General features: G+C 35.8%; 1 protein-coding gene and 1 pseudogene across 3 annotated transcripts in view; one reads left to right on the top strand and one right to left on the bottom strand.

Annotated features, from left to right (window-relative positions):
- KLHL4 (kelch like family member 4) overlaps window positions 1–13024 on the top strand; it is a 93630-nt gene extending 80606 nt beyond the window's left edge. For 2 of the 3 annotated variants that reach the window (XM_066249939.1, XM_066249940.1), the window contains exons 10-11: window positions 7981–8152; window positions 9614–9839. In XM_066249939.1, coding sequence (XP_066106036.1) covers window positions 7981–8152; window positions 9614–9673 — 232 coding nt within the window. In that variant the 3' untranslated portion in view covers window positions 9674–9839. Of the gene's footprint in view, window positions 1–7980; window positions 8153–8573; window positions 8576–9613; window positions 9840–12949 lie in introns of those variants that run through there. The other variant, XM_066249941.1, reaches the window with a different exon arrangement.
- Window positions 13025–14083: 1059 nt separating this feature from the next.
- On the bottom strand, window positions 14084–17525 carry LOC136317641 (mitochondrial fission regulator 1-like; annotated as a pseudogene).
- Window positions 17526–25291: the final 7766 nt, after the last annotated feature.

Below are 25291 nucleotides of genomic sequence, written 5' to 3' on the forward strand. Positions count from 1 at the left end.
ACTTTGTAGCTATAACATTTACATTCCTCTTCAAGATAGAAAATGTATATTCAAATATAATAGTAAAATAATATTAACAAAGTCCAAATGACAAATTTATAGCCAGCAAAATTATCAGAATTCAGAAGACAGAGATCAGTGTGGGATGGTGTCCGAAAAAGAAATTCACAAAGTAGAATTTGCATTTTGTAAGCCCACAAATGAATGGAGGAGATTTCTGGTCAAGGAAAAAGCACAACCAAAATGATTATTTGTTTAAATATGTGTTCTTTCCTTTCTATATATTTGTAGATGCTCTAGTTTTCATTTTGTTGTTGATTTAAAATTTAATTCCATTGTAAAAAAAATTGCATGTTATCAACCTTTTTAAATTTATTAAGATTTGCTTTGCAGCCTACCACATGGCCTATCTTGGAAAATATTTTTTGTTGTTTACTTGAGAAAAATGTGTGCTCTGTATTTTGGGGGTACAATATTTTATATCTATATTTTAGGTCCAGTTAGTCTACAATGTTCTTCAAGTCTTTGCTGTACTTACGGATTTTTCTTTCTGTTTACTCTATTCATTTTTTTTTTTTGTACTTTTCCTGAAGTGAGAAGCAGGGAGGCAGACAGACAGACTCCCACATGTGCCCTACCGGGAACCACTGGCATGCCCACTAGGGGATGATGCTCTGCCCATCTGGGGCGATGCTCCATTGGAACCGGAGCCATTCTAGTTCCTGAGGCGGAGGCTATGGAGTCATCCTCAGTGCTCTGGCCAATTTTGCTCCAATGGAGCCTTGGTGGTGGGAGCGGAAGAGAGAGACAGAGAGGAAGGAGAGGGGTAGGGGTGGAGAAGCAGATGGGCGCTTCTTCTGTGTGCCCTGGCTGGTAATCAAACCCAGGACTTCCACATGCCAGGACAATGCTCTACCACTGAGCCAACCGGCCAGGGCCTTGTATTCATTATCGAAGGTGAGAAATCGAGCATATTCAGTTACTGTAGAGCTTTCTCCCTCCAATTCTGTCAATGTTTGCTTCATATATTTAGGAACTGTGGTATTTAGTCGTCTTATGTTTATAATTGTTATATATTCTATATTATTTTACCTTTTCCTTTTTATCATTATATAACATGCTTCTTTTCTCATGTAACACTTTTCATTTTAAAGCCTATTTTATATGACATGTATATAGTCATACCTCCTCACTTTTGGTTACTATTTGTATGGAATATTTTTTTTCATCTTTTTACTTTTGACATATGTTTCCCTAAATCTAAAATGTTTCTTGTAAACAGTATACAGTTCAATCTTCTTTTTTAACCATTCTGCCAAAATATTCCTTTTGATAAGCAGTTTAATTCATTTACATTTACAGTGATTATTGAGAAGAACTTATATTGCCATTTTGTTATTTCTTTTCATATGCCTTAAATGTATTTTGTCATTTAGCCCCCTCTTCTTGCTTTTATTAGGTTTATTTTTTTATTTGAATTGAGCTTTGGTTCCTTTCTCAATTTACTTTTTGTGTGTTCTATAATTATTTCTTTTGTGGTTACCGTGAGGATTACATATAACATCTTGAGTTTTCCAAACTATTTTAAGTTCATATCAACTTAATTTTAATTGCATAAAAATACTCTATTCTTACAGCTTTATCCTCTCCCCTACTTAATGTTACTGATATCACAAATTATGTATTTATATATTGTGTAACCATTTATATAGTTTTATAATTATTTTCATGTTTTTGTCTTTTAAGGCCTATAGAAGAACAAAAAAATAGATATGTAAACCCAAATTAACTAGATTTTTGTATTTGTCCATGTACTTACCTTTAGCAGAGAAATTTATAAATTTGTATGACTTTGAGGTACGATCTAGTGTTATTTATAGCAACTTTACTCCTTTTATACTCTTTTTAAGATATCTTGTAGGACAAATCTACCAGTAATGAACTTCTTTACTTATTGTTTTCCCAAGAATGCCTTAATTTCTCCCTCCTTTTTGAAGGACAGTTTTGCTGGTTATGGAATTCTCAGTTCATAGGGGTTTTCTTCCAGCAATTTAAATATATTGTAGTATATTATTCCACTGCCTTCTGTCCTCTGCTGAGAAATTTGATAATAATATTATTGAGTGTCCCTTGTATGTCACAAATTGCTTTTCACTTGCTGCTTAGAAATAGTCTCTTTGTCTTTGATATTCAACAATTTGATTATACTTTCTCAGTGGGGGTCACTCTTGGTTTGACTTACCTGAAGTTCACTGAGATTTTGGGGTTTATAATCCATGCTTTCTTCAAATTTGAAGAGTTTTCAGCTATGATTTCTTCAAATATTATTTCTTTCCCTTTCTCTATGTCTCTTCTTCTTTTTGGAATCCCAAACTGTATATTGATCCACTTCTTTTTCTCAGAAATCACTTAGACTGTTCACTTTTCTTCATTCTGTTTGCTCCTCAGACCTGATCATTGCAAATGACTTGAATTCAAGTTTACCTATTTCCTTCTGCCTGACTGAGTCTCTTAATAAATCCCTCTGGTGAATTTTTCAATTCAAACATTTTATTTTTCAGTCTCAGAATTTCTGCTTGGTTCCCCTTTATAATATATATTTTTTGACATTCTAATTTTGTTTATTTTCTTGATTTCCTTCAGTATTCTGTTTTCGTTTTAGCTTTTTAAGCATATACGTATAAGACAGTTGTCTTACTGTCTTTATTTTCTAAGTCAGATGCCTATGTTTCTAAAGGGATGGTTTCTTGACATTTATTTTGTTCTTCTGAATGAAAATTGTTTTCTTATTTTTTGTATACTTTGAGATCTTTTGTTAAAATTGAGCATTTGAAATAAAACAAAAATACGTCTCCCAGTTTTTGCAGATTGGCTCTATGCATGCAGAGATCATCAACAATTAATAGGTCATGCCTGGGATCAGTCCAACATGAAGACTTGAGACCTTCTCAGGAATTTTCTGGACTTGTGTGTTTCCTGGGGTTGTTTGTTTCAATTCTCTGTGTACATAGCTGCTTTTAAATGTCTTAATTTACTTAACAGTCTCAGCCTTGCTGTTTCTCCAATCAGAAATCTCTTGTTCCAGGTGTCTATGCATCTGTAATCTCCTGATGACTTCCATGAGTCATGTGTACTACATCCACGGTTTTTCTTAGCCTGAGATCTATGAGCTTTGTCACTTTGGACTGCCTGAGGTGTAAATTAAGTAACACAGAGAATAATTCCTTAGGCAACACAAGACAGTTTAGATTGTTGCACTTTAAATCTGCTCTTTTCTCTCTGGTTCAAAGAAACTGGGGCAGAGCTACTGATTTCTCCAATCTATGCCATGCTTTGCAAGGAGGGAGTGGGGCAAAGACAAATAAAGTCATAAAATTTCTTACTAATTTGAATGAAGCTTATTTTTGACTATGCATTTATTTTGCTGCTATGGATCTTTGAATGATTTTGAGAACCCCTATAAATCATTTTAGTCAGTATCCATTTGTTTGTATGTATGTATATATGTATTTATTTATTTATAGAATGAGGTGCTAGAGTTTCCTAGTCTATCATTTTGAGAACATCACTTCCAAGTGATGCAACATTGAAAACAAGATAATAACCATATGAAAATCACATTAAGTTGCCTGTGTAGTTAAAATTTAAAGCAGAAACCACTATTCTCTTTTTTTATATGTAGAAGCACAATAATAAAATTAAATGTAATTACAAATTAAAAATACTTTGAAAGTCTAGGACATTTTTATTCACCATACAAAAATAGAAGTTGAATCCTTATCTGGTTAAATGACAAACAAATAGTAGAAAAATGATATTTTTTATATGAATGGAGTATGTAAAGGTTTGGAAAGCAATCATATTTGACTTTGATTTCAGTATTAAACCAAAAGATCACTTATATTACACTCACAACAATTGACATAATAAAACTCAGACTAAAAATCTTTATTTTGTTTGGTACAGAATTTCATCATGCATTTTAAATTTCAAACATTTATTCTCCATTTATGTGTTTGTGTGTGTTTAACTAAGAGGAATCCTCTTTCTCTTTTAGAAAGACCAAAGTGAAATATACTCAACATGTGTTAAAAATTTACTGTAAAAAGTTGTGAAAAGAATAGATTCTATTGAAATTTTGATTTGACTAGATAATTTATTGACACTTTCTTTAGATCACAAAAATGATAGACATCACACAGTTCACAAAATATTAAGTACAAGCCCACCTCTCAGAAAATGTATACATACACACAGAAAACTCATACTTGTATTTATAAAAAAGGTAAGTATATTTTTAATTTTTAGTAATGGCCTTTAGGCATTTAATTCAATTTTTTTTAAATTTAGTGACAAGAGGGAAGGCAGAAAGAGACTCCTGCATGTGCCCCCATTGGTGTCCACTTAGCATGCCCACATGGGGCGATGCTCTACTCATCTGGGGCTTTACTCCATTGCTCAGCAACTGAGCTCTTATTAGCACCTGAGACGGAAGCCATGAAGCTATCTTCAGTGCTCCAGGCCAACTTGCTCTAATGGAGCAGTGGCTACAGGAGGAGATGGGAAGCGAGAGAGAATGAGAGAAGCAAGAAGGGTGGTGGAAAAGCAAATGGGCACTTATCCTGTGTGCCCTGACAGGAAATCGAAACCAGGACATCCACACACTGTGCCAATGCTCTACCACTGAGCCAACCTGCCAGGGCCAAATTTAATTTTTAAGCTTGTAAAAATATTTATGCTTCTCTACCTAATAATAACTACAGCCTTCTTTTTATAAAACTGTTGATGATAGACAATACTAAATCACCTACTATAAGTTAAACAAACACTATCAGGAATTATTACATTTGGGAAAATTTGATTTGATCAAAAGTCAAACAAATCCATGTACAAATATGTATGTATTCTTAACTTTCTATTAACACTAAAATTATTGGAGTGATAAACTTATAGGAGGTGGAAGTTACAGAGTGATATCGATATGGAGAATTCATGTTGTCCTTTGCAGAAACATTAAAAGTTACCTAAAAGAATTTTATGTAAACACAATATTGCACAAAATGATATGTAGTAAGAACTCAGGAAGGATTTTTACTATAAAAATGAAACCTGACTTTATAAAAACTTCATCTGAATTAAAAGTTACATTGTATAAATATTGATATAAAGTCAGAGAGAAATACTTTAAGGCCTATTTATAATAGTAATTTTCTTGTAATGAATCCAAAATAGTAAGAGATCTTCTCTGTGGTATACCTCAATCTATGCTTTTTTTCCCATTGTAGTTTTGGGAGCTTCTTGTTGACTCTTACTGGCATAACTTGTATTGCATTTATTGGTTCTTTGTATCTCAATGTGTGGAACTATGAAACAAGTTTGGTCCAATAAGTGTACATTTCACAAGGGAAATAATCTATAAAACATAAAATATTTTAATTAAATCACCATCTTCCCTCCCATTATTCTGGCAGTATTTTCCTAGCTTTCCTTTGTGCACACATGAAATTGTAGAATTCTGTGATAAGACCTAAAGGAGAAAGGAATTGGGATGCATTTTAGCACTGTATAGCGTTCACAATAAAATTAGCTTTATAATGGCTTGAAATGTCTATACCAATTTAAATAGACATTTACATATACATCTAGAAAAATATAAAGTTAGTCTATATTTTTATATAAAAAGAAATTCATAGTGCAAGCTACAAAATTAAATATTTATAAACATATTTTAATAATAAGTGTTTAACCTTAGCTAGTGACATAATTGCATTTCTATATATATCGATTTTTAAAAAAATTTACATACACTTAAATTTTTTAATGTATAGTAATTTTTTTAATTATATAGTAATTAAAAGCACTTGATTTGGAGTCAAACATATCTGAATTCAAATCCCAGGTCTACTATATACAACTTATCTGATCTTGACCTAGTAACTTTATAGCTCTAAACATTAGTTTCTTCATGTGAAAAGTGATAATATTATAGTATCATTGTCATAAGGTACAATATAATAAATATTAATGCACTTAGCATATTTGTTGGAACATATTAAGTCCTGATTAAAAGTTAGTTGCTGGTATTGTTTTTGTTTCTATCATTTTTGTAATCAGTATTATGTTGTTACCACCATTATCCCGTTATTTTCCATGAAAATACCGTGAGAGAATGGATAATGTTAAATTTTCAAAAATTATATAATTATGACCTTCACACAAATATGAAATTAGCATGTCAAAGAATATATATGATTCATGAATTAATGAGATAACACATAAAATGATAAAACTGGGTCCAGCACAGTGTTGAAAGAAACAAAATAAAGACAATTAAGAATACTGAAAAAATTGTTAATAGATGCAAAGGTAGTTAACATCAACAATAAAATATAGAACTTGAAAGTCACCATTTCTACATGGTGGAAACTAATCCTAGCTCTATAAATAAAATTTATTTGTATTATTATGTACAAGAATCACAAGAAAGCTCAGTTTCCTACAACTTAAATTCTACACTTATAGAGATATAAAATAAGCTTCTCAGTAGAAAGTCAGTCAACAGTGTGCACTCTGTGGAATCAGATATTGTTGGCCTATCCCGTACCTTAGGCATCTCATTCAATTAAGATAATCATTCAAATAAAATGTTTCTAAAACTATCACATAAAACTATGATGGTTGGGCAAAAGGTTACTATTTCTATAATGTGGATAAAAAAAATTAAAATGCACATGCATGGCAGCTTTAGGTTTTGGTTGCAGATCTCTAAGTAAATCTTTAAATGAGTCTTGGTTCACCATTCACACACATGTGTACTCTGATACTGACTGCAGCTTCAGAGTACAACAAACAGCAATTGTGTTGAAAATTCATCTTAAGTAAAGCATACAGCTATGCATTCTCTGGTTCAGGGTTTTATTGTAACATCAGAATTTAATGAGATATGCTATGTGACATTCTATATGCACTGGATATTGAAGTTATCTTAATTATTTATGATCTCAGACATTATTTAAAAATATTACTAGATATGAGACCAAGATCTAATGGAAACTAGAACCAGATGATTTAAAATATAATTAAAGAGATTATAAACATAAATTGAGGAGTAATAGAAATATAGAGAAATTAGTAGAGGCTAATAATGTCTCTTTTGTAAAATAAATCTTTATTATTGCATTTTACAAATAGGCCAATATAAAATCAGAGAGTATTTCCATGTGTAATTATGTGAATTTTCTTTTATTAATCACCTCACTTAGATTTTAATATTATGTATTTTTATGTAAGCTTCAAATTCTATGACAGAATTCCTGGAGAAGATTTTAATTAATATTACTTACTGAATTATCTTTCATTTTTTTAGAGAAAGGTTTGGGGATAAAGAGTTCAATACAGATTCAAATGGGAAAATCCTAGACTCCTGCAGACATCAGTAAGAACTCTCACAAAGGGAACATATAGAATAAGGCTAAGTTCACTTTAACTAACCACAAACAATATTAAAACCAGAATATGACATTCTATAAAACTAAAAAGTAATTTTATTCAAATTTACTTAAAATGTGAGCTCTCAGTTAAACAGGATCAGGCATCTCATGTATAACTATGATATAAAGAGATTAAAAGAAAAACAAAAGCTCTCCAACAGCTTAATAAATGAGAAAGGAGGCACTTTCCACATAATGATAAGATGCTAATAAGTGGATTTTTTTCATAGAGAATTTGAGTACCAACCAAAGAAATGCAAGGTATCTTGGAAAGAAAATATATTTTTGATAATGCTTTGAGTGTCCTCTGGTGGCTGAAGATAATTTTGTCCTGTACTTATCTTTTACATTTATCAGTCAAACTATACTTGATATTTTAAGGTATTTTAATTCTTTATATAAGATAAACATACATTTTATTAAAGCTTATTATTTTTAATTTTAACACTATTCGACTTTCCCTCTCAATTGTATTCCTAAACCTCTTAAGGTATGATCCAAAAAATGATTCCTGGTCAACTGTGGCGCCTCTGAGTGTTCCTCGAGATGCTGTTGCTGTATGTGCTTTAGGAGACAAACTCTTTGTGGTTGGAGGATATGATGGACATGCTTATTTGAATACTGTTGAGTCATATGATGCACAGAAAGATGAATGGAAACAGGTACTCTTACTAAAAGTATTCAAATTAGTATATTTCAGGTTTTAATAAAATATATTTAAATATATTTTTGGAATTAATTCCATTCTCTTCCTCTTTAAGGTGTAACCAGATTCTTTTAGGGAAATTTGTAGCATGTACTTTATCTGTGTTATAGAAAATGGCTGGATGATCTAATTGATCATTAGCAAGATCCATGAGTATTTATATGAAAAAGGACAGATAATCTCTTGACTTTATGTAATCATTTATGTCACAGAATAGTCAATAAGATTCAATAATTCAAGAGCTTTACTATTTGCTCAACTTCCTATGTATGAATTATGACTTGAAAACCAAAGAACGAGGTCCTCATCGACAAATATCTGCCCTTTTTTATTAGCTGCTGCCCAAGGAGAAAAATCTTTCTATCCCCTCCTCATAGAGGTTGTATAAACTGCATTAGTCATAGCTTTTAATTAGTTAGTCAAGAAATGTAGTGAACAGTGGGAGTGATTATAATTAAATCCTCTCAAGAGTCCAGCACATTTAACAGATGAAATGATAAGATGGAGCACTGAAAGGACATCTTGAGAATGCTAAAGGCAAACTTGACGCTTTTGACAGTTTTTTTCAGTGATAGATCTAGATTTATTCCAAAATATCTAATAGTGGTTTATTAATTAAATAATAGGTTAATAAAAATAAAATATGATTAACTCTTTACTTTCCACAACAAGTAAAACTTATTTGGTATTTAACTTCACCTTCCCTTAACTGTTTTCATGTTGCCTTATGTAGTTAGTGTTCCAAATAAATATCTTTAATGTAGTGACAGCTGATAATGTGTTTTTGTCTTTCTTTCAACAATTTGATGCATTAGACTCATGGAATCATTCAAATTATTCCATGTTGGTAGTATCAATGTGTAGGACCAGCTAGAAATGGGGGCAAAAACATTTTAACCAACAAGTAGTTAGGTCAAATGCAATCATCAAAAAAACTGTCTAACCTGATAGAATTTACTTTTCTGAAAAATGCAGTCCTAGATTTTATTCCTGGCTTTTCTCTATTTCATTGTGTAATACTAGAAAAAAGTGAAAGACAATTAACAGATAATGGAATTATAACTACTCTATGCCAAATTATTTTCATTTATTATCTCCTTTAACTTAACAAAAGCCTAGAAGGATACGTATTATTAGCTACAAATTTTCAAGTGATAAAATTGCCAGAGACCTAAAACTTACTAATTATCACCTGCTAATTATCAATATCAGATCTACATTGTTTTAAAGACTATTTTTTTTTCTACCACACTGGACAATTACCTGAGCTATATTTTCCCTTGTCTTTATGAAAGATAACGATTAGACCACAATAGCAAATGATTAGACCACTTTACCAATTTCAATATGCTCTATTATGCTAAACACTGAATTTATTCAAACATCATTTCTTTTCTGTTTTTGTTTTCTGTGTTAGGAAGTTCCTGTTAACATTGGAAGAGCTGGTGCATGTGTTGTGGTGGTGAAACTACCATAAAGCCCGCTCATCAAGTGGAAGAAAACTGGATAATTTTAAGGAATGGAGTAAGAAGAAAAGAAGAAACATGGACACATGTTTTTTTCCTTTAATTAGTAATCAAACACGAAAATTCTTGTGTTATTTTAATATGTAGTAATGATTGCTCTCATTTGTGAAGCCAAAACACGTTTTAAACATGAGTTACATATAGGTGTTAAGACATGTGTTGTTAGAGCTGATAATATACATGGAAATCTACTTATCTAAATTTAGCATGATTACTTTAAAATGTTTAAAGGAAACTGATAATGGCCAAGGTATGAAGGGCTACAAAAGCATTGTTAGTTTTTAAGTTAAGAGTCTGAGAAATTAAAAATATTTTCTATTTCAAAAAAAAAATAACTTTATTATCTGGAATATAACTAATAGAAAAAAGAATCCCTAATGCTTAAAATGTAGTCTTATTTTCAGTAAGACATCATTCTCCTATTCAAACAATATCCCAAACAGTTAAATAATATCTCACATTTATTAATAGGAAAACTTTTACTGTGTTGACAAAGAAAAAGCATGAAAAACTCATTGGCATAATTTGTTCTGATGCCCAAAGAATGTTAAAATTTTCACAAACTTACTCTTTTACAGTACCATCTCGCAAAGCACACATATACATGTTGTCTTGTTAGATTTGTTACCAGTAAAATATTACTGTAATTTCATATACACAATCTACACAGTTAAGTAGTGAATATTTATCATATTGATACAAACTGTGTCATCTGCTTTAAAGTGTTAGGGCCTCACTTGTATAGAAGGTAATATTCTCCTCAAACATTTCTATGAACTCTGTGAACACCTACTATTAAGTTTAACAATTTTTCAAAAACAATTTTTTTTTTTACAGAGACAGAGAGAGGGATAGATAGGGACAGACAGACAGGAACAGAGAGAGATGAAAAACATCAATCATCAGTTTTTCATTGCGACACCTTAGTTGTTCATTGATTGCTTTCTCATATGTGCATTGACTGTGGGCCTTCAGCAGACCGAGTAACCCCTTGCTCAAGACAGCGACCTTGGACCCAAGCTGGTGAGATTTGCTCAAATCAGATGAGCCCGCACTCAAGCTGGCAACCTCGGGGTCTCGAACCTGAATCCTCTGCATCTCAGTCTGTCACTCTATCCACTGTGCCACTGCCTGGTCAGGGAAAAAAAAACCCAATTTTTGAAATATAGTAAAATTGAGATGTTCTACAATATAAACACATAGAAACACTAAAATGTGCAATATCTATGGTAAATTCTGTACTTATCTTTTATGTAACAATACATGACTTTCTGTTAATGTTATATTCATCCAGTAGAAAATGTTAAGGATATGCACACTACAATAAACATTGTTAAATTTAAAAATAAAAGGTTTAGTTGGGTAGTACTTTACTTCAAAATGTTTATTCACATATATCCCATTATAAAAATATTTAAGATAAAATATTGAAAAATATTCATTGTGAAAGTAACTTTTCAAGGAGGTATAAAATTTTAGAATTTTTACATTATGTTCTTTTAAACAGGATTTGTATTGTAGCATGTGAAACCAGCAAGCAAAATCCAGAGAGATGCTTATAAAATGTAATGCTATGTTTTAATTTTTAAAAAAGGGTAGTGTAAGTTGTGTAAGATATTTGTCCTTTGATGAATTGGATTTAAATAAAATCTATTTCCCTTGGTTATAAAGAGTGTGGTTTTAGATCAGGGGTCCCCAAACTACGACCCACGGGCCACATGCAGCCCCCTGAGGCCATTTATCTGATCCCCGCTGCACTTCCGGAAGGGGCACCTCTTTCATTGGTGGTCAGTGAGAGGAGCACAGGATGCATCCCCATCCTGTGCTCCTGGAGTACTGTATGTGGTGGTGCTGCAGTCACTCACGTACAGTACTAACTACTTCCGGTGAAGCGGGATGCACGCATCACAGCTCCGGAAAGTGCGTCATGTCATATCACTTGTTACGGCCAGCAGTGACAAATATGGAACTGGACATAGACCATCTTATTAGTCAAAAGTAGGCCCATAGTTCCCATTGTAATACTGGTCAGTTTGTTGATTTAAATTTACTTGTACTTTATTTTAAATATTGTATTTGTTCCTGTTTTATTTTTTTACTTTAAAATAAGATATGTGCAATGTGCATAGGGATTTGTTCATAGTTTCTTTTTATAGTCCGGCCCTCCAATGGTCTGAGGGACAGTAAACTGGCCCCCTGTGTAAAAAGTTTAGGGACCCCTGTTTTAAATTGTCAAATTCAGCTTGAATTGCCTTTTTTCTGTTTATTGCCCTAATAGGTAAAATATTGTATTTAAATACAAAAATATAATTTCCCTCTATTGTTTCTTATCCCTTTAATTGCATTTAATTCTAAATAGAGGGCTATATACATCTTAAGTTCTAGGGATAGAGATGGAAATACGGAGATGCTGTAAAAAGTAAACATATGCATTCATGCACACATGCACACATGCATGCACACACACAAAGCTTTGTTAGAAGCTTAAATTTATGCCTTATCCAAATTAATGCAGAAGTTACATGAACCTTTATCCCCAAAGCACAGCTTTACATGTCAAGTTAAATTGGATTGTGAGCCAGTGGGTAAAGGAAAGATCAAAAGGCCTATCACAGTGGAGCTTGCCAATACACTAGTCAGAAGTGATTGTCACCATTAGGAAGACCATATTCAGAGAAATGCTTGTTCAGGCAAGTGGAGATTGAATACCATATTCTGGATGTTACAATTGGGCTTGTTTTATTTTTATTGGGCATTGATTATTAGGAGAGATATGTATGTTGCCCAGAACTACCTCTGCACATCTGTATTAGAAAATTGTGCTCAGGCTATGGCCTAGGTGGACTGCCACAATCTGAACAGATCTGAGCAGTCAAAATGGAAAGCTTCAGAGGCTTAAGGCATTAAAACATAACTGCTTGCTGGAGTCAAATCTAGCTGGGAAAAAGAGCTATAAGAGCAGGTCCTTTGTTTCTATGGCATAGTGAAGATCTATCAGGCTAATTTAAACTAACATAAATAAGAAAGGGAATTATTAATTTTTATATTTTTTCAGTAGCATAAGGGTTGACCCATTTCTATACTATACTCAGATTGGAAAGAAAATATTGGTTATTATTATAATTTTTTTTCGTAAAACCTTTCCCAGAATCTCCCAGTCTGCTGTCTTCATTCAGCCTGTGTCATGATGACTCTCCATCAACTACTTTCCCTGTATTTCCACACAGCATTCAGGAACTCCTAAAAGCCTTCAATACCACACAAAGGTTGCACACGTCTCTGGGGCACTAAACTTCTTCTACCTATGCCATCCAGCAACTTGACTCAGATGTGTTTGCTGCTCCATTTTGATAAAAAAGGGACAACGAAATAAAGTCTCCTCCTAGAGAGGACAGAACTAATACTCCTCTGATTTTAGAATTTTCTCTATTCTTAATCTGTCTAATGAAACTTTTACCCTGAGACCTTGATCCAAGAAAAAAGCATAAAACATGTTTCCTCAGCTGTCACCATTCTGTCCTTGTTCCTCTATGACAGTCACATGAAATAGTGAGACAAGTTTTACAGTTACCTTTCTCTTAGTATTGAACTTCCCTTATATCATATACCCTGTTCCTGGAGACACTAAGCCACAGCCTGGGTGATGAAAGAAATATCTTCTCCCTAGTTTGCTGACAATGCTACACAAACTTCCCATTTTAACAAATCTGGCTCTCCATATGTCAAAGGAAATTTTAAAAAGTTGTTTATGGTTGTTTTTTTTTTAACTCTCTTGGGAACACTCATTCTCCAAGACTATTGCCTGCTACAGACTAGGGGGTAAATCCTTTTCTACATGCTAAAAGTTTTACATTGACATTTTTTTCCCATTCCTATTATAATGTTGATTCTTCCTTTACACACACATACACATACACACACTAGTGAGGGAAATGGGCACATTTAGTAAAACTTGAGTAATCTCATACATGAGTGAATAGATGTTAAAAGATAAAAGCACATTAATATTCTTCAAAAAGAGTATCCTTGTTTTATAAACATTTATTAAGGATCTATTGTGCCTTAGGCCCTAGTGACACATTTATAAATCAAGACTAAGTTTATTAAATCTCTACCAAACCCAAGACTACATAATTTAGGTTATATTACAAGTGATAGAAAATAAAAATTTAATAGCCTCTTCTCTACAAAGTCCAGCTGAATTTATTAAGTTCACGTTTCATCTCAGATCATAGAAACCTCCATACAAACACCCCAGTTTGTGTACTAAATTTCGTATCTATCTGAGTTTTTAAAAACTCTTATCTGGATCATAACTAATTGGAACTTAACAGAATTGGATCACCTAGAGGTCTTGGCCATCAGAGAGTAACTAGTTTTATTTTTAAATATGCCTGAAAAGAGAAAAGCAGAAAGGAGATCTTTTAGGAAAGTAATGTCAGCAGAATGGCAATATAGGAATGTCCACTGTTTGTTCTCTTCCCCCTCTCCCACCATCAATTTGAACAAGTATTCATGCACAAAAATACCTTAACAAGAGAAAAGATTCCTGGTGAGAGATCACATCACCTGGGTGAAACACAGAAATAAGAAAGAACAACTTGAGAAGATTCACACTATCTCATTACCCTTCCACCAAGCCCAGGCAGCCCATCTTTGAAAAAGACAGCTTTCTTGTGGGAGGAAAATCAAGTGAGTATTCAACTGCTCTACAAACCCCAGAGCAGACTCACCACAGCACTAGGCAGACTCCTGCTGTTCTAAGCTGCTCTCCTCCATCTCTTGCAAACACAGCATCCCCGCCCTCTACTACTCACCCTAGCACCTGTTGACTTCTGATGCAGACTTGGGAATTCCATTTTTAGCTACATCTTTCTTATCATTTTGAAACTAGTAAGCAAATTTCTTTTTCAGAGTCTATGCTATGAGGCAGCAGGGTCAAAAGCATTCACAGTTTTAGGATTTTTATTTTGTTGTGTCCTTTTTATTGACCAAAGTTTTACTCTGTTCATATCTTTAAGGATCTCTAGCATATCTAGCATATGAAGTTTCTTTGAGTTGTTCTAATATATAGTCTTTCCACCACAGAGTTTTTTCTCTATTCACTTTCCTATCAGATAAATAGCAGATATACCTTGGTGGAGTGTTGATAAATGGAGGGACACAGATGTAAGGGTGGTGGGACAGAGGGTTAACACTGTGGTAACAGATGTAATAGAATCTAAATCTGCAGTGAACTTGACACCTGTATGATCTTATTAACCAATGTCACCTGAATAAATTTACTAAAAAATAAAATAAACCAACAGCAATGAGATTTTGCTGTTCTTGCAGGGTCACAATTTTAAAAATCTGAGTTCTGAGAGCAGCAAGTTCATTTTCAAGAACACAGATCTTGCCTGACCAGGCGGTGGCACAGTGGATAGAGCATCGAACTGGAATGCGGAGGACCCAGGTTCAAGATCCCGAGATCACCAGCTTGAGCACGGGCTCATCTGGTTTGAGCAAAGCTCACCAGCTTGGGCCCAAGGTCGCTGGCTCAAGCAAGGGGTCACTCAGTCTGCTGAAGGCCCATGGTCAAGGCACATATGAGAAAGCAATCAATGAACAACTAAGGTGTTGCAATGTGCAATGAAAAACTAATGATTGATGCTTCTCATCTCTCCATTTCTGTCTGTCTGTCCTTGTCTATCCCTCTCTCTAACTCTCTCTCTCTGTCTCTGTAAAAAAAATTAAAAAAATAAAAAATAAATAAGAAAAAGAACACAGATATTCCTCAGTGCTTCTTCATTTGCCAGTGGTATCTTCAGTGGAGACTCATCTCGGGATAAGTTTAGTATGGAAAACTGCCTGCTTGGGGGCTTCTCAAAGAAGGAGAGGTCATCCTGAAGTGGTTGCCTTCATCTGATATATGTCCTTTGTCTTATTTAACACTTTCCTTTTTCTTTTGCTAGCCATCCAACATCAGCAAAATATGTTACTATATCCTCTCCTGGGTGACTGGGGCTCCATTCTGTGTTAGGGCTGATAATCTGAAACTGAACTCTTGGACACTAGGTTAGAGATAAATTGGTACCAAATTCCCTTAGGATACATTGAGATGAACATATGGCTTCACAAACTAAAGTACCAATTGCTTGCTTACTCCACCCTGTTGAAATAAAAATCCTAATTAGGCACTTAATCTAGCTAACCATTGAGGTACCAAAGTTTCTCCAAATTTGTATTTCAGGTGCTTTAGGTATACATAGTAGTGTATGGTCCTAAAAGCATACTCAGCTGTGTGGCAGTAATGTGTCTTCCTCAGCTACTCCAGCTTCCAGCTTCCTTCTTTTAAGAATGTACAATTTGAAAATATCAACATCAGAAAATATTTCAATCTGTATCTGTTTTTTCCCTGCCACCTCTTTCTCTTAAGGCAATTAACATCATGTTTTTCATATAGTAGGAGAAAAGAAGAAAGGAAATAGAATGATAAAGAATAAATTAATAACTCAAAATCTTACCAGCCTGACCAGGCAATGGCTCAGTGGATAGAGCATAGGACTGGGGCTGGAGGACTCAGGTTCAAAACCCTGAGTTCGCTGTCTTGAGCACAGGCTTATCTGGCTTGATCATGGGCTCACTAGCTTGAACGAGGGGTTGCTGACTTGAGCTTCTGTACTGTCACTTTAAGGCATGTGCAGTAGAAGCCAGAATGGCAGCCATAGACACCTGCCAGTGTAGCCTAGAAAAGGAATCTGATTGGTTAGTGGGAGAAACCAACAAATGCCTGTGATTTTTTATTTTTGAGAAGCGGGAAGATAGTGAGGCATGTGCCTCAACCGGGATCCAAACAGCACTCAATCTGGGGCTAATGCTGTCATACTGTGCTATCTTTAGTGCCTGAGACTGATGCAGTTGGACTAATCTAGAGATTCTCAGCATCCAGGGCCACACTGGAACCAATGGAGCCACTGGCTGCAAGAAGGGAAGAAAGAGAGAAGGGTGTGAGGGAGGGGAGAGAAGCAGATGGTCACTTCTCCTTCATGTTCTGATCAGGAATTGAATTCAGATGTTCATACATTAGGCCTATGCTCTATCCACTGAGCCACCAGGAAGGACCAAGCCTGCAAAATTTTAAAAACTGGCTGGCTTAAAGAAAAATATAAACACTGATTTATCAGAGATATGACCCCTTTTGCCTTTCCATTGCCTTCCTGTTTTGGTAAACACTTGCCCTGTTTGCTCACATAATTCATGGTCTGGCAGCCATATAGCCTCCCAAATAAAGGCTTTAAGCAGTGTTTGGACTGGACTAAGCTTTTATATGGATAAACCATAGTTCAAAATATCTGGACTTTGTCAAATGCTTTTTCTGCATCTATTGATATAATCATGTGATTTTTTATTCTTCCTTTTGTTTATGTGATGAATCACATTGATAGATTTGTGAATATTGTACCAGCCTTGCTTCCCTGGAATAAATCCCACTTGATCATGATGTATGACTTTTTTAATGTATTGCTGGATCCAGTTTGCTAATATTTTGTTGAGAATTTTAGCATCTATGTTCATCAGAAATATTGGTCTATAGTTTTCTTTCTTTGTAGTGTCTTTACCTGGTTTTGGAATGAGGAAAATGTTTGCCTCATAAAAGTAGCTTGGAAGTCTTCCCTCGTCTTGAATTTTTTGAAATAGCTTGAGAAGGATAGGAGTTAGTTCTTCTTTGAATATTTGGTAAAATTCACCTGTGAAGCCATCTGGTCCAGGACTTTTGTTTGTTGGGATTTTTTTCATAACTGTTTCAATTTCCTTTGTCATAATTACTCTGTTAAGATTTTGTGATTCTTCCAGATTGAGTTTTGGAAGACTGTATATTTCTAGAAATTTATCCATTTGATAAAATCCAGAACCTATTTATGATCAAAACACTCAGCAAAGTGGGAATACAGGGGACATACCACAACATAATAAAGGCCATCTATAACAAACCTATAGCCAACATCATACTTAATGGACAAAAATTAAAAGCAATCCCCTTGAGGTTAAGAACAAGGCAGGGTTGCCCCCATTCACCACACTCATTCAGCATAGTTCTGAAAGTCCTAGCCACAGCAATCAGACAAGAAGAAGAAGTAAAAGGCATCCAAATTGAAAAGAAATAAAACTATCATTATTTGCTGATGACATGATAATGTACATAGAAAACCTTAAAAATCTCAAAAAAAAATCTATACCTGATAAATGAATTAGGAAAGGTGGCAGGATATAAAATTAATATTTAGAAATCAGTGGCATTTTTATTCACCAATACACTGTCAGAAAGAGAAATTAAGGAAACAATCCCCTTCACTATTGCAATAAAAAATACCTAGGAATAAATTTAACCAAGGAGATTAAAGACTGGTACCCAGAAAATTATAAGACATTAAAAAAAGAAATCAAGGAAGATACAAACAAGTGGAAGCATATGCCATGTTCATGGATAGGAAGAATAAAGATAATTAAAATGTCTATATTACCCAAAGCAATCTATAAATTCAATGCAATTCCTATTAAAATACCAATGGCATACTTCAAAGATATAGGACAAATATTTCAAAAATTTATATAGAACCAAAAAGGAACACAAATACCCTCAGCAATCTTGAAAAAGAAAAGTAAAGTGGGAGGTATCACACTTCCTGATATCAAGTTATACTACGAGGACGTACTAATCAAAACAGCTTGGTACTAGCATAAGAACAAGCACATGGATCAATGGAACAGAACAGAGAGCTCAGAAATAAACCTACACCTTTATGGTCAATTGATATTTGACAAAGAAGGTAAGAGCATACAATGGAGTAAAGACAGTCTTTTTAATAAATGGTTTTGGGAATAAATAAATAAATAAATGGTGTTGGAAAAATTGGACAGATACATGCAAAAAAAATGAAACAAGACCACCAACTTACACCATTCACAAAATAAACTCAAAATGGATAAAATACTCAAATGTAAGTCACAAAACCATAAACATACTGAAGGAAAATTTAGGCAGTAAACTCTCCAATATCTTTCGTAGCAATATTTTTGTTGATTTATTTCCACACGCAAATGAAATAAAGGACTAAACAAATGGGACTATAACAAACTAAAAAGTTTTTGCACAGCAAAAGACACAATGAACAAAATAAAAAGACAACCCACACAATGGGAGAACATATTCCCCAATATGTCTAATAAGGCGTTAATAATCACGATTTATAAAGAACTTCTAACTCAACACCAGGAAGGTAAACAATCCAATTAAAAAATGGGGAAAAGAACTAAAGAGACACTTCTCCAAAGAGGATATACAGATGGCCAATAGGCATATTAAAAATGTTCAATGTGACTAATCATCATAGAAATGCAAATTAAAACCACAAAGAGATATTACCTCACACCTGTCAGGATGGTGCTCATTAACAAATCAACACACAATAAGTGCTGATGAGGGTGTGGAGAAAAGGGAACCTTACTGCACTGCTGGTGGGAATGCAGACTGGTGCAGCCACTGTAGAAAACAGTATTGAGTTTCCTCAAAAAATTAATAATGGAACTGCCTTTTGAGTCAGCTATCCGACTTTTAGGATTATATCCTAAGGATACCAAATCACTGATTTAAAAGAAGATATGCATTCTCCTGTTCATTGCAGCATTGTTTACAATAGCCAAGATCTGGAAATAGCCCAGTAAATTAAAATATCTAGACTTTGGTTTTTATATTGGACTTGAAGACAAGACTGGACCTTTTGTTGTTGTTGTTGGGGTAGATGGAGGGAAGGCATTGAATACCTGTGAGCAATCTTCAACTTCAGCTCCTAATAAATCTTACTGCAACAACATAAGCTTCTACAAATGCAACTTTTTTGAAATTCCTTTCTCTTGATACCCCAACAAAACCACATGCTCACCAGCATCTGAACTAGCATCCTACAACATGGATAAATATTAAAGCTATTATGCTAAGTGAAGTAAACCACTCACAAAATAACACTGTATGATTCTACTTATATGAGGTACTTAGAGTAATCAAATACATAAAGACAGATAGTAGATTAGTACTTTCTAAGAACTTGGAAATGATAAAATGGTAAGTTTTTATTTAATAAAGTTTTTAATTTTGCAAGATGAAAATATTTCTGGGGATTGGTTGAAAACCAATGTGAATGTATTAATTAACATTATTGAACTGTACACCTAAAATGAATAATTAGAAGAGTAAATTTTATCATAATTTTTAATAAAGCTAATGTGAAGTCCTGGCTAGTTGGGTAAGCCATAGAGTGTTGTTGGCACGGTGTGTAGAAGTTCTGGGTTCAATTCTCGGTCAGGAAACACAGGGGAAATAAGGAAATAACCACTTGCTTTTTCACCTTTTCTTTCTCCCTCTCTCTCTTCTCCTCCTGAAACCACAGCTCAAATAGTTTGAGCAAGTTGACCCTGGGCACTGAGGATGGCTCCATGGCCTTCCCTTAGGTGCTAAAATAGTTCCGTTGCTGAGCAATGGATCAGAGGCACCAGATGTGCAGAGTATCAGCCTCAGACGGGACTTGCCAGGTGGATTGTGGTCAGGGCACATGTGAGAGTCTGTCTCTCTGCCTCCCTGCCCCTCACTCAATAATAAAATTAATTAATCAAGCTAATGTGAGAACTTCACTGGCAACAAAGCATAATTGTTGAAAGTATAAAATATGAAATCAGACTATGTGTTTAAGTTCTGTTTCCATCATCTAGAAATGTATCTCCATGTGACTGTGTACTTCTTTCAACTGAAAAAATTTTTTTAGACATATCAGATAAATTGGGTATCAAGAAAATCTCACATATAGATATAACAAAGTAAATATACAGAAATATATAAACTGGAAGAAGAATGATGACAAAATTTATTTGAAAAATGGAAAAGGTGGACTTTAAGAAAACTTTAAAATATATCTTCTGCAACTAGAAAGCACAACTAGAGGCTGACTCATACCTAAGAAAGAAAAACTAACCCGTGTCAGCAAAATAAAGGTAGCTGAATTGCTTAGGCCTGATGCCTCCTACCCATACAGATGTTAAATCCTCTATTTATCTGAAGTTATAATATTTGAATTCAATGTCTTTGGATATCTATTCTTATGCCAGAACCATCCCATCGTGATTACTGTAGCTTTTAGTTAGTCTTGAAATCTGGATGAGTGAGTCCTTCAAATTTATTTTTTTTTCCAGGATCGTTTTGGTTATTCTAGGTTATTGTATTTCTGTTAGTTGTAAAGAAGTATACTGGAACTTTCACAGTGATTGCATTGAATGTATAGCTCAATTTGGAGAGAATTGCCATCTTAACAAATTACGTTTACTAATACAGATATCTATCTATTTACATAGGTCTTTAATTTTTCAATTACATTGTATATATTTTAGTGCACAAATCAGTTAAATATTAAATTAAAAAGCAATAATACATATATTAGTATTTTATTATATTTATGCTATTATAAGGGTAATTGTTTTCTTTACTTTTATTTTTAGATTGTTCACTAATAGTTTATAGAAATACAACTCATTTTTATATATTAATATTGTATTCTGCCACTTTACTAAGTTTATTAGCTCTAGCAAGTTTTTGTTGATTCTTCGTGATTTTCCGTACATAAGATTATGCCAGCTGCAAATAGAAATATTTTTACTTATTCTTTTCCAATTTATAGATACTCTTTATTTCTTTTCCTTTTTTATTTCTTTTCTCCTATTCAATAATAAATATAAGTAGTAAGAACAGGCACCTTATTTTGTTCCGGATCTTAGGGAGAAAGATTTTTGTCTTTTGCAATTATGTATAATGTTAGCCGTGGGTTTTTCATAGATGCCCTTTATAAGGTTGAGGAATTTCACTTCAAGTCATAGTTTGTTGAATGTTTTCTATAAAGAAGTGTGTTGGATTTTTTTAACATGCATTTGTTCATAAAATTCACTATAAGCATTTTATTTTTATATAACCAGTAGTAAAAGCTGGTTGTGTAGATCACAGAGGGGAGTCATGCAGGTCAGAGGAAAAAGTTGTGCAGGTCAGAAAGGGAGTTTGTACGGGTCAGAGGGGAAGGCTGCACAGGTCAGGGAGGGAGGCCATGCAGATCATACACAGGGCTTGTGACTATCACAACCTGATTTATGAGCATGATGGAACAGGAACAAGCAGACAGGAAATGAAAAGCTGCTCCAGGTGTCAAGAGGACCAGAAACATAAGAATCCTTGATTCATGCTGGATATTAGATTCAGTGAGATTGCAATATTATTTTCCTAGAGATATAACTCTTAATTTTGTTGGAACACCCAGCTTTGGACAGGAAATCAGTGTCTATATTAGCAGCCGGGGGAGGGAATGAGGGTCCAGTCCCTGGGCTATTGTCCAGGAAAAGATTTATTTGAAACAAAGTTTGACTCTTTCTTGATAACAGTGTCTGAAGGTGGCCCTGACACTGCTCTGGTCTGACTCATTGTGGCAGTCACTGAGAGCTGCTCAGTGACATGGGGACAGCTGAGGGTATGTGGCCTCCACTCAGCCAGGTCCAGCCACAGTAAAGAAACAAACACCCCAGACAGGCAGGCATGCAAGCAGGCAGGGCATCCTCTCTGTCATTTCTGTGTCAACAGCCCTCAGGCTGTAGAGTCACAAGCCTTGTTCAAATGCCTTTCAGCCAGAGCCAGAGGAGCGGTTGGACCCCACAAACACCACAGGGGCCACAGACACTGCTGTTCCTTGTGGGGCTTCAAAGCAGAGACTAAAATGTCAGCAGGAAAACATACACTGTTGGGCCTGATATCTGCCACTATGCTCGTCTTCCACTTCCTGTGTATGCTTACAAGGTGCAGACCCGATAAGATAGACACATTCTGCAGAACAGTTTTATTTGGGTTTCTTGAGAGAACACACATTGTTTCTCAGTTTTCACAATTTCATCTCTGGAAGGCACAACTTGTTCCTCTGCAGAATTGCTTTTAGATTTCCTGGGGTTTCCTGATGGGAAGCTTTTCCCATGGAGAAACAGCACCCCCTGGGGGCAGCCATGTTTGCTTTTCTTAATCCCAGAAAGACCCTTCAGATACCGACATCCTCTTCCCTGCAACTGTCCCCAGGTACCTCAAAGGGAGCTGCCACTTTGGGGTGGGGGTGGCAGATCAGTGAGCCACCTGGTGGGGGACTTCAGGAGGGGCTGCCCCACACCACCTACTCCCCGCAGGCATGCAGCCATGAGCAAACAGCACCTGGGGTACTCCAATTCCAATGGCTGCAAAACCTGGTCCCCAAGTAAGAAAGAGACTTCAGGGAGCTGAGATCACCAGGGCCATCACAGCCCCAGGAAAGGAGTCCCCGGGCCCCACAGGAAGCAAGATCAGGTGGGCAAACATGAGATGAGGTGTCAGGAGCACTGCTGGTCAACTGGCCACCATAGGCCAAAGGGTTGGTCCCTGAGGGATGAAGGACAGGAGACCAATCTGCCTCCAGGACCGCCTCCCTCCAGGAGGAATTCAAAGCGGTAACTGGGTCTCTGAACCAAAAACTGAGACACCGGTTTTGACAAGATAGATAGATGATAGATAGATAGATAGATAGATAGATAGATAGATAGATAAAAATTATGAATTTATTTGGAATGTCCTTAAAAGGTTTAATAAATCATATGCATTTATATATTAATGAATCAGTTTTATTACAAAAGTAAAATTTTATGAAATCAGAAAAGAGCACTTCCTACAAAATCATTCAGCATATGGGAGCTGCCCACTCCTCTGTGCCACTCACTAGACCTAGGTCTCAGGGCAAGGCCTTCACAGGTCACCTATCTGGTGCTGAGATGGACTGGGAGACAGACAGGTGGACAAGGGCAACACTTCATTTTAAATGATATTAAGAGCCATGAAGAAAACAGACTTAGGTGACACAACTTGGGACTGGTAGGGACTATATTAGTTTTATATTGCTTCCCTAACAAATGACCTCAAATAGAGCAGCCTACACCACAAAGTGTGATTGCAGGTGAGGTGGGTCAGAAATCTGAGGCAGCTTCATCAGGCTGCCTTCCCCCCAGAGGCTCTGGGAGGCTACATCCCTTGCTTATGGGGTGCTGGCAGAATCTACTTATAAGACAGTTCCCCCTGTATCCTTGCTAAAGCCCCTCCCAGCTTCCGGGGGTCCCCAAACATTGTCTTGTGGCCTCTTCCAGCCTCCAAACCAGAAACCCGAGTGGAGTCTCCTCACATCTCTGACCCACCCTCCTGCCCGCTTCCCACTTTTAAGAACACCTGGCACTGAAGGCCAAGACTTCAGCGTGGGGCTGTACCTTTTGTGCATTCTTTAGGGTCTAGCGATTGTTGGCGCTCAAAAAATGCTCATTCACTGATTAATAAAAAAGAACACCTGGTTACCTTTGCCCACTTGGCTGATCCTGGACAGTCACCAGGTTACCTCTATGACCCATCTTACCATTGTGACCTGTCTTAACTTTGTGACCTATTTCCACATGATGCCCCGCAGGGCTGGGTCAGGACCTGTGCAAGGTAACTCCCCAGAAGATTCAGGAAAGGGCTCCCCAAGATCTTGTCGTATTTAACCTCAGACTTAGCTGTTGAGACAGAGCTGGCCACATGGTGAACTGGGGAAGCTGTCCCCAAAGGGACAGCAAGAGCCCTCAGGGCTGGGAGAGCCAGGCTAACTGGGGTGCAGGGGAGGGCAGGGCAAACACTTGGGTGGGTTGAAAATTCTGTCAAAACCACTAAGGCTTTAGACATAGGAATGACAGGATCTGCTTTATATTTTTATTTTTTTATTTTTTGTATTTTTCTGTAGTTGGAAACCGGGAGGCAGTCAGACAGACTCCCGCATGCACCCGACCCGGATCCACCCAGCATGCCCACCAGGGGGCAATGCTCTGTCCATCTGGGGTGTTGCTCTGTTGCAACCAGAGTCATTCTAGCGCCTGAGGCAGAGGCCATAGAGCCATCCTCAGCACCTGGGCCAACTTTGCTCCAATGGAGCCTTGGCTGCAGGAGGGGAAGAGAGAGACGGAGAGGAAGGAGAGCAGGAGGGGTGGAGAAGCAGATGGGCGCGCTTCTCCTGTGTGCCCTGGCTGGGAATCGAACCCAGGACTTCTGCACGCCAGGCCGATGCTCTACCACTGAGCCAACCAGCCAGGGCCTGCTTTATATTTTTTAAAGATCACTGTGTGATTTGACATTTGAAATGATATTTGAGATGTGTCTTGAGAGCACAGGTAAGATTTAGACAGATAAAGAGAGTGAGATGTGCTTCAGGTACAGAGAGTGAGCATACAGCCAGGAGGCTAGAAAGGTGAAGATCAGAGACAGAACACACACTCTGCAGTGGCCTGTGGGTGAGGGCTCAGGGCAGGGAAACACAAGATCCTTAGTGGAGGGGACAGGGCAGGAAAACAGGGAACCCTCTTTTCGGATCTTTTCTAATTCTGGATCATTCTCATATTTTTAGCATCCAACTAAAGAAGTTTAAGCAACAGAAAGAAAGGTCATATTAACATAAGGAGACACAGAATCATTC

This window comes from Saccopteryx bilineata, chromosome X (genome assembly GCF_036850765.1).
Source record: "Saccopteryx bilineata isolate mSacBil1 chromosome X, mSacBil1_pri_phased_curated, whole genome shotgun sequence".
NCBI classification, from domain to species: Eukaryota; Metazoa; Chordata; class Mammalia; order Chiroptera; family Emballonuridae; genus Saccopteryx; species Saccopteryx bilineata.